The 12,477-nt window shown below is 53.9% G+C and overlaps 3 protein-coding genes across 3 annotated transcripts; 1 reads left to right on the forward strand and 2 right to left on the reverse strand.

Moving 5' to 3' along the window:
• Positions 1-38: 38 nt before the first annotated feature.
• On the reverse strand, positions 39-715 carry HD553DRAFT_309749 (uncharacterized protein). Its single transcript, XM_046179748.1, has 3 exons — positions 481-715; positions 257-406; positions 39-182 (listed from the first exon to the last, which is right to left on the reverse strand). The coding sequence occupies exons 1-2, from the start codon at positions 655-657 to the stop codon at positions 299-301; spliced, it is 285 nt and encodes a 94-aa protein (XP_046037508.1). The 5' UTR covers positions 658-715; the 3' UTR covers positions 39-182; positions 257-298.
• Positions 716-941: 226 nt separating this feature from the next.
• Positions 942-5,840, forward strand: HD553DRAFT_219306 (CPSF A subunit region-domain-containing protein). The gene is made up of 16 exons (XM_046177220.1): positions 942-1,073; positions 1,145-1,339; positions 1,405-1,781; positions 1,852-2,385; positions 2,452-2,578; positions 2,644-2,907; positions 2,976-3,115; positions 3,174-3,542; positions 3,612-4,071; positions 4,140-4,259; positions 4,318-4,471; positions 4,538-4,824; positions 4,890-5,165; positions 5,228-5,324; positions 5,382-5,625; positions 5,692-5,840. The coding sequence occupies exons 1-16, from the start codon at positions 1,056-1,058 to the stop codon at positions 5,822-5,824; spliced, it is 3,795 nt and encodes a 1,264-aa protein (XP_046037509.1). The 5' UTR covers positions 942-1,055; the 3' UTR covers positions 5,825-5,840.
• A 16-nt stretch (positions 5,841-5,856) lies between these two features.
• HD553DRAFT_341314 (uncharacterized protein) lies at positions 5,857-6,885 on the reverse strand (the record flags this gene model as incomplete). The annotated part of the gene is made up of 2 exons (XM_046182617.1): positions 5,857-6,336; positions 6,562-6,885. The coding sequence occupies 2 exons, from the start codon at positions 6,883-6,885 to the stop codon at positions 5,857-5,859; spliced, it is 804 nt and encodes a 267-aa protein (XP_046037510.1).
• Between the last annotated feature and the right edge of the window lie 5,592 nt (positions 6,886-12,477).

Below are 12,477 nucleotides of genomic sequence, written 5' to 3' on the forward strand. Positions count from 1 at the left end.
ACCTCTCCTTTCAAATCACTGTCATTCCAATCTTCCGGGAATCATGTATCGCTCCTATGTCATTTCACATTGTTTGTAGCGCTGTCACTTTATACATATTACGAGCTTGTGTGTTTCGTTTGTTTCGTCATCTCGAGGTGAATTATTTGTGATATGGATACATGGTTCGACTCGAACTCGGCCTGCGAATCAACGTCACCGGTCAGCCTCGACTCGATCTGATCTCAGATCAATGGCATCTCGAAACCTTGCTCACCTTCGCTCGGTCGAGTCTCTCTAGCCATCGAATAACAAACTTCTAGAGCTTCCTGTCGGGCAGCTGATCGGCCAACTGAGCCTTTCCGAGGGCGACCTCGTCCATGTTCCCGAAGGCTTTGCCGGCGTAGATCTTGGCGTATCCCCTCATCTACCACGACCGCGGACAACATCTCTCAGACTTGATTAAAAGACCAGATTTAAAAAAGAACGACCTGAACTGACCTGTTCCTTGAAGCTCATCTTCTCGGGTTTGGCATTAGGATCGACGATGACGGTCATCGGCGCATGAGTAGCGTCCTGAGGAGCGCCTTCGACGGGCTTGATCGTTGTTGCCGAAGCGTCGGTCTGGACGTTGCCGCCGAGGTCGACCGGCTGAGGGTGGTTGTAAGTCGACGACATTATTATGGTTGGCAAGGTATTATAGAGCTTGGATTGGTTGGTATGCTGATGCGTGGTGTGGGGACGAAGAGGTCGACTGAGACGAAAGTTTCAGCTATACAGAATAGCTAGAATAGATCTGAGCATTCGTCACCCATCACTCGTCGCCCCCGATCATCGGACTTGCGCGTCGCCCCCCTCACTCCCCTGGACCTGGACCTCCACCTGCTTCTGCCCCGGTTGAATGATCCCGGATACGTCAGGATAGGGTCAACCTTGAAGCATGATACAGGAGTGATCAGGTCCTTCAAACTACATCCTAACAGCACATATACCACTACAGATACCGCATCTCGGCCTCGAGGATAGTCCGATCAACCAGCCGATAGTTGCATGTAACATCACACGAGTCTTTCAAGATGCTTTACGTTGCCACGGTAAGCTTCATCCGCCCGATGTCCAGCTGCAGTCTCGATCCCCGATCTCATGATCATCGCAATCCTCTTAGGCCCTGCCTTCAACGGCTGTAACTCATTCCATCAATGTACCCAACCTGACCTCTTCGGAGCCGGGATCGAGCGCTTTGGTGGTCGCCAAGGGCAACACGATCGAAGTCTGGAATCTCAACCCTGAAGGACTGGTAGAGGTCTGCAAGACAGATGTTTGGGGCATGGTCGTCGGTCTTGAATGGGTCGGCAAAGCTGTAAGCCAGCATGTCTGTCCAACTACCTCCTAGCGCTTGCTCATTGCGTTTATCCGTGATCGCAGGGTCAAAGCCCACATATCGTCGTCCAGACCGACCATCCGCTCTCCCGTATCCTCCTCTATCGCTTCGTCAGCGCCGATCAACCAACGCTCTCTCTAACTGCAACTCACTGGGTAGACCGTAAAAGCCGTACAGCTGAGTTCTTGACCGGCCTGGTCGTCGATCGATCCGCCGGGGTGGTCATCGCCAGCCTCTACGTTGGGATGCTCAGCGTCATCGAGATCGGAGTCAAGGATAAAGATTCGCCGGTCAAGGGGTCTAGGAGGGCGAGTACGGTGGGAAAGGGAAAGAAACGGGAAAGAAAAGATACGGGAGAGTTCAATATGGAGATCGACGAGCAAGCGGACGTGCTCGATATCAAGGACGTTTACGAGATCAAGTGAGTTGTTTCCGCCATTACAGTTGTGACTCAGGGTTGAGATCGATTCTCATACCGTTGTTACCAATAGTATCCGAGAACACAACCTCTTGTCACTGGCTTTCATCACCGCCCCAGCCACACCACACCCAACTACGGCTCTTGTCTTCTTATACCTTACTCCAGATTACACCATCAACCTCGTCGCGCGGACCCTGGATCGCTCCGGGAGATCCTTCGTCGACGTATGTGAGACGATCGATATTCTCTCACCTCCATCCCTCTCAGATGGATCGGGGGGTATCAAGGACTTTTCTATCCCCGCAGCCAAGAAGTTGCTGGCTGTACCGGATGGGGTGCTGGTCATTGGGGACGAGTTCTCGGCAACATATCAACTCGTCAAAGCGAATCGCAGGAAGAGCAGCCTTTCTGCGAGGGCGATGGAATCCCCGAAGATCGAGGTTGGTGAGAGCGCCTTGAGTACGAGTCCGGACAATAGTAAACGCCGCAAGGGTAGTATCGGGGGCACGTACCACCAGGGAGCGGCAGGTGAAAAAGGAGCGGAGGACTCTACGACGTGGGCCAAGGGTTGGAGGATTCGTCAAGGATTTGGTGATATTACAGCGTGAGTGCCGTCGGCAAGAGGTCGTGTAGTTTTCCTGACTGACTGGTGTTCGGTTCATCATGGTAGCGCCACCAGCATTCAAGCAGAAGGCCGGAATGTGGTCTTGCTCGGAGATGCCGCAGGAAGGCTCTCCTTTGCATCTTACGGATCTCGTGAAGGACCCAGCAAGCCGATAGTCCGAAATTTGGGTGTAGTGCGTTTCGGCCGGAATGGACCGGTGACTGCGCTGGAGCTGATATGTTTCCCTTGGTCATCCAGACCTCACCTGCTAGCACATTGTCGTATTTGGACAATGGCCACGTCTTTGTTGGTTCACAATGCGGTGATTGTCAGATCATCAGATTGCAGGCGGACAAAATCTCTCACGACAAAGGAAAGCGGAAAGCGACTGATTTGAAACAGATCGAAGAGGAAGACGCTGGGGAGGCCGAGAATACGCGGGGGTTTACGATGGTGGGCATGTGGGCGAATATTGCACCGGTCTTGGACTTCTGCGTGGTCGAAGGCGAGGGAGGCGGGAGCGTAAGCTCTACTCTTGGATGCGCATCACCCGGTCATGAAGCTGAGAATTGGGTTTCCGCACACTACAGGCTCAAATCGTGACGGCCTCTGGTCTGGCATCGTCAGGTTCATTGCGAGCGGTTCGAAGCGGAGTCGGATCGGAAGTCATTGCCAAGCTGGAAGGCCTGGAGAACATCGTCTCGGTATCGTCATTCGATCTAGGAGCTGCGTAAGTCTGGGCGTCTCTCTTGGAAAGGAGGAGATTGTCACTGAAAGGGGTAATGCAGGGCGGGGCTAGTCGTTTCAACTCTTGATAGCAGTCTGCTCCTCCGAGTGTCAATCTCGACCTCTTCAGGGGAACCGGATATTGAAGTCGAGGCGGTTTCACCGGAAAGTGTGCCATACAAGGCGAATGAGCCAACGATCGTTGCTGCGCAAGTCTCTGATCATCTCGTCCAAGTGACACCACACGGAGTTTTGGTCCTCGATCCTCAGCAGGGCGTCATCGCTGCTACTTGGAGCGGGCTGGAACCGTCGCAGACCGTTCTCGTGGCTGCTTGTACGGGGAACGATATCCTGGTCGGGACGTCTGATGGCACGCTGCTGGTCTTGAAGATTGAATTTCCTGGCACTGGCGCAGCTGTCACCGTCGTCGAGTGAGTAAAAGATGCCGAGTCCAGGTCTTGGTAATCGAATTGATTGAGCCCTCCATTCTGCTTTTACAGGCGTACCGCATTCACCTCCAGCGAGATTGCAAGCGTAGCACTTGCGCCCGATGGGATTCCACTGGCTGCCGTCGGGTTTTGGGGCAGCAACGAGGTCAAAATCGTCTCTCTGAGCGATCTCCAGGTATTAGAAACCGTTGTCGAAGCTTCGTTGCCTCGCTCCATCCTCATCCGCAAGGACCCAGAGGATACATCAACCGAGTCGGTGAACAAACTCCTGATGCTCGTGGGAAATGGCGATGGATCCGTTACAACCCGGAAACTCTGCCTTGGGGATGTATCCTCCTCTCCGACAGTCACGATCGGTTCAAGAAACTCGTTGGCTATGGGCAGGACTCCCGTACATCTCGCAGCTTCAACCTTCGAAGCAGAGTCATCACAAATTTTGTGCATAAGCGACAGAGTTTCGGTGCTATACGAGGAGCAAGAGCGGCTTTCACGTTCGGCCTTCAACCTCTCTGTGAGTGCCTGGGAGCCTTGCAGTATACCTTTGATTTGCTATATGAGCTGAGCAAACCCGACTCGTAGGGAATCACATCTGCTTCAATCCTGCATCTGTCAGAGTTGGGCTCGTGTATAGCCCTGGCCGACCGGGAGGGGCTTCAACTCAGAGCAATATCAGGTCTCAGGGAGTTGCAGATTCGTAAAGTGCGTTCGAGACCCTGTCTGCTGTACATATTCTGTTGCTGACAGTCAGCCAAAGCAGATCGACCTCGGCTTTGACAACCCCCAACACGTGGTGCATTCGCCCACCGCACGGGTCTTTGGGGTTACAATCATGCGTACCAAGATCGACCAAGAGTACGGTGACGAAGAGACCTCCAGCTACTTCCGACTTTATGACGCCGAGACGTTCAGTCGTAAGTTCCAGTAGCCTTCCGCTTGTAACGATTCCGGGCCAGTCTCATTCCGAACCTCGTTCGCAGCCTCGTCGGAAATCGCGTTGGACAAAGGTGAAAAGCCCACCTCATTGGAGATGGTACAGTTCGACGAGAGCGGCGTTCAATACTTTGCGCTGGGAACGACCTTCGAAGATCGTCCCGACGACGCTGGAGCCTCATCCTCGGGCTATCTGCGTATAATCAACGTTAAGCTTGACGAAGTCTCGGGTCGACCGCCATCTGCGGAAATCGTCGCTAGCAGACAGATGAACGGAACCGTTTACGACATCAAGGTAATCTGGGGAGCTCTGGCTGTTGCTGTGGATCATCGGGTGAGCTATAACGATTGCTAAACTTCGAAGAAGCTCGTCGCTCAAAGTTTGCTGCCTTCCGATAGGTCGACCTCGTGCGATTTGACAGAGATTCCGAGTCCAACTCATTAGAAACGACAGCATCCTGGGGCAATGCCTTTTTCGCGTCTTGTTTGACTGTTCAGACGTTAAAAGACGGCTCGAAACAACGGTTGCATGTGGGCGATGGTATGAGAAGCGTCTTCGCGCTCGAGCAGGACAGCAAAGGACATTTGGTAGATGTCGCTCGAGACATGCGACCTCACTGGGTCCTGACGATGGAGGAACTCGATGCCGACGGTGGAGCCGTAGCGTTCTCGGACGTGAGTCGTGCGTTTTGGCTTGATTCGATCTTGGCTGATCGGCTGACGTGTTCCCTCGTCAGACAAATTACAATCTCTTGACTATCCGTCACGAAGACAACAAGTTTGAAAACTCGGCTGGTCTGGCACTGCACGAGACCATCACTAAGTTGCAACGAGGTGCGTTCGGTGACTGTCGGTAGTGCGCAACTCAGCTAAACCTCCTCACTGTATCAGGATCCCTTGTCTCGGTACAAGAGAGCTCATGCCTGCAGCCAGAGCTAGTATTCGCGACATCTTCGGGTCGTCTCGGCATAATTGGCGATCTGAATGAGGGAGAAGCCAAGATCTTGCGGGAACTGCAGCTCAACATGGAAAGCCTCGTAACCGGTCCCGAGATCCCCTGGTCGAGGTACAGGGAGATTCACGCCGAGGGCAACGCAAAGCCCCGACCCCCATTAGGATTCATCGACGGGGATTTGTGAGTCGAAGATCGGCGTACGCTGCTTCCCCGATCGTCTGCTAACGATATTTCCCTTTCCTTCAGCGTCAAGCGATTCCTGGATCACCCCGCCGAATCAGAATTGTCATCTCTCATTCTGAACGGGCCAAACGAGTTCAGCCGCGTGTCCGGCTCGAGAGCGGACGTTGTACAGATATTGGACGCCGTTACCGTCTAGTCGGCCAAAATATAACAATGGAGGCATGTATCCTATACTTGGTCAAGCCCACGTTCGAGCTTTTTCACATTAGCTGCTATCCCCGCAAGCGAAGACGAGAACGGGGATCGCAATTCGTCGGCGCAGAGTCGCAATTTTCGATATTCTTCTCGTAGTCCTTTGCGCAATCCGTGGTTGTAATCTTGTATCGGAAGATCATGAGGGTGTGGTACCGAATCGGTAGAGAAGATGGACTCTGCAGTCTCGTCTGTATGTATACTGGTTCCGGAATCCTCAGTCCTCTCGTCGTCTGGTCGGTCTGAGTGATAGGAGATACTGCTATCGTCGGATGTGTGTGTGGATTCGTCGGAATCCGAGGCGATATCCGATCCCTTATATCTCTTGCGGCTCTTTGCGACGCGCCTCGATGTATAAACGGGCGTGTCGTTGATGTCGCTGTCGTCTCCGTCGTCCAACACGGGTTCGTCTTCCGATTCGGGATCCATAAAGGTACATTCTACTTGGGTGCCTCCCTGTATCATGTAACATGAAACACATGTCCTCTGCTTTCCGGCCAACCTTGCAGTAGCACATGGCCAGCTTTTGTTGTTGACGTTGCAGCGGTGTTCCCCTAGTCGACAAGGAAAACATCGCTCGTCCCCCGTGCGGATTCGGACTCTCGGCGAAGACAGCGTGGCGAGTGCCGGCTATTGGCGTAGTCAGTAATGGCGAGAAGGTGGATCCTGTTCTTGACTCACGAACTTCCCAGGGTTCTGTGATGACCACTCATTCAATATCCGTCGCCATTCAGCTGCCTCTTGTCCGGTAACATCATCCTCCTCGTCCTCTTCCTCGACTTCGCCCTCCTCATCGTCCTCCGTCTCTTCCTCAGGACGAACATACTGGCTGAGCTGCCTGATCGCTTCATCTCCTTGAATCAACCCTTCATAGACGAGCGGTTGGCGTGTACGAGTACGGGTGCGAAGACGGGGTGCGGTAGGAAGTGGATTGTACGCAAACTCTGCGAGGATCGATCGGTGAACCCGCGGCGGGTAAACCCCTGCGAACGAGGAGGCTCCCATTTGCCGAATTATAAGCTGAGATTATGACGTGAATTCGATCTTCATAGGTAGGCTGACCGGCCGCAGGTCTAGTGTACAGGCCGGTCGCTCGGTCGATACAATCGGAAGACTAAATACATAATTGATAATCACGACAGTCGTATCGATATAGTCGTCGAGGGGGTCGACATTCGTAAGGAAGGTGTTGAATTCGCCAGAAGCGGAAGCAGAAACTGTTGTGATCGCGTCGCCCTTTGATCGTCTGTCTAGTGGGTGCCGGGTCGGGATGGACAGATCGAATCCGTGGACGATTGTTGACTTTCACGACGACTCGATCGCAGGCTGCGTGGAGGCGACCGTCTCGTGGATCGTCGGTTACGAAGAGTGTCTTTCGCCGAGGGTACACTAGGTCGTCCTCGAGTTCGCTTTGCAGGACCCTTGGGCTTTTTGGTCTTTTCCGGTTCTTCGACCGCGATCTCCTTGGGCGGAGACAAAGCTTTGGGTTGTTCCGGCGTTTCTATCGAAGGAGGTGCCGACTCGCAGCTGATGGGAAGTCCTACGACCGGGTTGTCGACGAACGAACACTTTGACTTGCGCATCACGCAAGCGAGGCAGGTTCCGCGCGACATGGTCTTTGTGGTCTCGCCCTCGGCCGCGGCAATCTCCTCCATCAAGACCAGGCAAGGCCATTTGCTTTTGTAAGTGGGTCCTTGGCTGTGCGATGGTGCAGGTAGGAGAGGAGCCCAGTCGGGATCGTTCTGTCGGTTCATGCCCGTGACACAGCACGTACACTGCTTGGAGGGAGGAACGAAAGCGGTCTGCCCACTACCGATCATCATACGCGCCGTCTATACATCGATGGCAAGGATGAGCTGGCTGATACTGAATCATCCATGCGAAAGGCGGCTCACCCGATACATGAGGTGCCACTTGCGCTTGTCCAGATTCTCCCGCCACATCACCTTGATCGCTCGTGTCTCTTCAGGCTTCATCGGCGGCTCTCCGTTCCATCCCTCGAGGTGATGTAACATGGCTCGTAGCATGATTTCGGATTGGAAAGGCGGAACCATGGGTGTTTCGATGCTAGTATTCTTCATCCGGGAAGTTAAGTTGGTAGGACTTTGCGGTAGATCAGAGGGCGAAGTCAGATCGTATGTGTCGCCTGTAGCAGGCATCTCGCCTACACCCGGAATCCAGACCGAGCTTGTCGTCGACGACTGAGGACGAGAAAAGGTAGTGGGTTCGGGAACATGTTGATCCATCCGCCACTCCTTTCGGACTGCTGTCGAAATAGAGCCTGTGATATCATCCATCTCGGGAAGCGCGACAGCTGGCGGATCGCCGAAGAGAGAGCGACCCGACTTTGCCCACATGCCAGTCCATCCCTGCGACGTCCCTTGAAACGATCCAATTTGAGGACGCATTGCGACATTCTTCCTCGGGGTAGGCAGGGTATTGTATTTTGTCCTCAGATACTTGGTTTCCGTGGATTGGGCCGGTGTCTCACTGGCAGGTTCGCTCGACAGCGAGCCGGGGGACTGAACCTCAACCGTCATCTCCTTCGACTTGTTTTCCGTCCGATGTTCCCTGTATTTGGATTTGGGCGATAAGGTCCCGATGATGATCGGGCCACACGGCGATCTCGGTCGGGTCTGGATCGAAACGAAGGTAAGGATGAAACGCGGACCGTATCCAGTCAGCTTTTCCGCCGCCCTCGCGTGTCGGACCCAAACGCTACAGCTCGACACGAGACATGAAACTCACCAACGTCTTTGCGAGCCTGGCACCAGCACTCTTCCGATTATCTTTGATCTCAGCTCCGATCGGTTCGGGAAGAGGGTTCGGATTCCCATGCATAGCGGCGTTCATGGGCACGATGGTCCGGCTGAACAGATCGTCGATCCCGGTCAGATCGCCAAGATCAAAGTCGAGGTTCAGGTCGGTATCCATATCAAAGTTGATCTCGTGAAGAGCTTGAGCGGGGGCGACAGGAGCCGGACTCGAAGCGGGCGCAGCGATAGGCTCGATAGGGACATTCGGCTCGACCTGCGCTAGAGAGCTGAGTGCGGGTTGCCGTGGGATCGGCTCGGTCATGGTGGAGCGATCGACGTAGGCGTTTCGTATGGGGTAAGGCTGGTACCTCTTCTCAGGTTGTTGTAAGGTCGGGAGAGGGGCAGTATGGGTGTATCGATGTTCGTCCTCCGGTCGAACTGTTGCTTGTACTGATTCCTCACAATGTACCGAAGCTCGAGGTGGCCCCCTGGTCGAATGACGACGAAAGGTACCTCGTCCCGTAGTTCCGACGCCACGCTGACTGGCCATCGAACCCGAAGCCTTCCTCCCTCCCCGTTCTCCCACCCAGGCTTGCTCTAATCCTCTCGCCATCTCCAGACACCCGCCTCCTCTCATCCCGCTCGTCATGTTCATCATTCCCGTGAACCCGCCTACGTGGTTGCCACCAACTTGAACCCCGCCGACTTCGTTTGGCATCATGCCACCCGGGTCCAGGCCAGCAGGCATGGTGAACTTCAGCGGGTCCGCTGGTATGACCGAGGAGATAGGCACGATCCCGCCATGAATGTCGGGAGCTGGATTGCCATACGAGTACGCTTGATTCTGATGTTGGGTTTGGATTGGGACTTGGGTCGATGGTGGCGGATCAGCTCGGGGTAGAAAGCTGATGGGATGGGGAAAAGTGCCATAGTCGTGTTGCGCCTTTTCATTGATGGAAGATCGGGAAGGCTGTCTACGTCGAGGCAAGTTGGAGGTAGGCAGAGAGTGTTGTACATGTTGAGTAGCCTCTAAGAACCAAGGCGGAGCTTGGAAGAGGAGAGGCACCGTCGAGTTTGATGATGTGGCTTGATCGAGCGTTTGGATTCCCGACCCAGAAGGCCTGGCAGATATGGGTGCGGACGAGGTGTACGATGATCTGACGTTCTGCTTGTAAGCACTCGGGACGTAGACGTTGTCGAGGTGTGTCCGAGGTCGTGGTTGCGAGTACGCGGTATGGGCATCGAGACCATACTCGGGCGGGTACGAGTAGGTCGAAAAGTTTGTGCCATGGGCGAGTGACATGCTCTCCATAGCGAGAAAGTGTATCCAGCCGACTTTGAACCGTCGATTGCGTCGTCAAGGTGTTGTCGTCGTGATTCTGAGGATGTGTGACTGTTGCGGAATGATGGCGACAAATCGATTAGCACGGTGGTCGGTTGTCATCGACAAGACTAGCTTGTTGCGTGCGCTGTTGCCGAAAGAAACTTACCGAGAGTGAGACTTGGTCGAGTCAGTGCTCTGGCAACTGCTTGCTACTACGCTATTGATACGATAGATAGGTGGCGAGGATGTTGTCGATCAAAGTTGTGGTCTGTGCGAAATCAAAACAGAGAGTATCGAGGTTGTAAAGTATCGGAACCATTCGTCACATGCGGGGGGGTGAGACGGCCGGTTCGTGTTATATCAATTGGTAGCTTATATCTTCCCGAACACCCTGACACACCCGTGATGAGCCAAGTGAACGCAGGGCGATCCACCTCTTCTCCTTCTTCCCCAAATGATAACAGCCTCCGTATGATTCTGAATCGAAGACATCCTAGAACATCCACCATCGACCTCCTCTCCCTCCCTCCTCTGCCTGACCCTCCCCCTTGCGCCGATACGTACGAGTAAAGATAATCGCATTAATTTCCGAAGCGAGGCGAGGAACCACGTACAACTCGTCGAGGGCTAATCTCCGGGAATACACCTCCTTCCCTCAGGGACGTAACCCACGTTCGATGGATCGTGGAAACCACCCCCATTCTCATACGACGATCCGTCTTGCTACAACCTGCAACTTGCGAACGACTCCCCCAAAAAATGGGAGGTGTAGGTCGCGCCTTACATTTTCGCACCCTTGTCGTCCTTGTTGCCTGATCTGCATTCTCAAACGAGCGAGAAAGGATCCCCCCACATAGCCCCTATTGGCGTTCCTGACTCCCCCAGACCCACCGCTTAGCAACGCGCTTCCTTTGTTTCTTTTCAGACGCGGTGGCTGAAGGAGGGGGCGTCGAGTTTGATCGTCTAGGTTTCTACAGTAGGTCAGGTGAAGTCTCGGATGACGCGGACGGTTCCGAGCGCGCGTAGACGTGGGAGTCGTCTTTGTTCCCTCTTGAATTCTCGGAGCCGTGGGTTGGACGGCGTTGAGAGGGATCTTCATGCCCGGATTATCGTTGATGTTGGACGACGTGCGAGGGTGGAGTGCTTCGTCATGCTGCTAGGCCAAGCTCGTCATTCCTTTTTTTCAGCATCTCGCATCCAGTGCATCCAGCTTCATCCAGGCCTTCACCAGATCGACCAGGTTACAGCACAGCAAAACGATACAAAGTCCTCGGCTCCGCCCAGTTTCAGAAATACACAGCATAGCACAGCACTTCTAACCGGCTCCCAGCTCCACCTCATCCTTGTTGTTCTCCTTCTTCCCCATTTAATCCTCTCGATCTTTCCATCACGAAACCGCCAATCGGCTCATCAGCTCCCAAACGATCAAACGAACAACAAAACCGATCTCAAACTCTTGCCGAGAACGCGAAACGAGCAACAAGCGACAAAAACAAACTCCCGCCATGTAAAACGATCAAGATCCACCTCAATTCGCCTAAGCGAGCGCGGCACCGAAGGGGGGTCCTTTCGGGCATACGAACCGGATCACATGTCCGAGTTTTCTTCCCTCTTTGGGAATCTGATGGCCGGATCAACTTCCTTTGAGATCGATGGATCGTGTGAAATTCTTTTGGGCGCTGCAACTGAGTATGGCGATCAGGGACGGTGGGCGACAAGGGAAAAAAAGGGACAAAAGGGCAAAGACGTCATGGTTACGTATTGTTGACGTGTTGCGTTGAACGGGGCTTTCATCGCTTGGCGAGTTTTATGGGGCTTTCCAGGATTTCGAATTGCGATGTCACGAGCCAGGACCCGTACGTGGTACGTTCAGCAGCTCAGCAGAATGGAACAGCGACTGAAATTGACGGGCAGGTCGAAGGTCAGATCGCGGCGTCAAATCTCGGTTTGCGCTTATGCCATGTCACAACCATCGAGGCGCAAGTAGCCATATCGTGATCTCAGCTTGCAACACACCTGTTGGAACCTGAGAGCGAGGATATACGGCCTCAGCAATCGCCCGCAACGCCAGGTGACGACGATAATCGAGAAGCGTCGTCGAAGCCAGCAGATCAACCTTCAACAAAGGAGGGTCGATGATTGTTGTGGCTTTTCCTGTCGCGCGCGGGCAGAGAGGGTGATGTCATATCGGTTTCACCTTTCACCCCGGGCCGGATGCCCGAGCAGATTCGAGGGTGATGAGTAGGAAAGACTGATCGCATCAATCCGATCAAGCGAATTTTTCCCCTCCCTCCTCGAGAGTTCCGACTGTCCCAATGGGGAAGTTCGAATGGACCTTCAATCACGTCGCACGTCGCGTCGATTTGGCCAGCGAGGCAGCGAGCCAGCGACACGTTGGACGCACCGGCCGCTCAACGAACGAGATAGCGACGTCCTCACACAGGCAACTCACGCATATGATAGACTTCGCAAGCGAGCTATACCTCTAGAACTTTAGGTAGCTACTTGTCACTTTCT

Source organism: Filobasidium floriforme (assembly GCF_021052385.1).
Source record: "Filobasidium floriforme strain CBS 6241 chromosome Unknown HD553scaffold_8, whole genome shotgun sequence".
NCBI lineage: Eukaryota > Fungi > Basidiomycota > Tremellomycetes > Filobasidiales > Filobasidiaceae > Filobasidium > Filobasidium floriforme.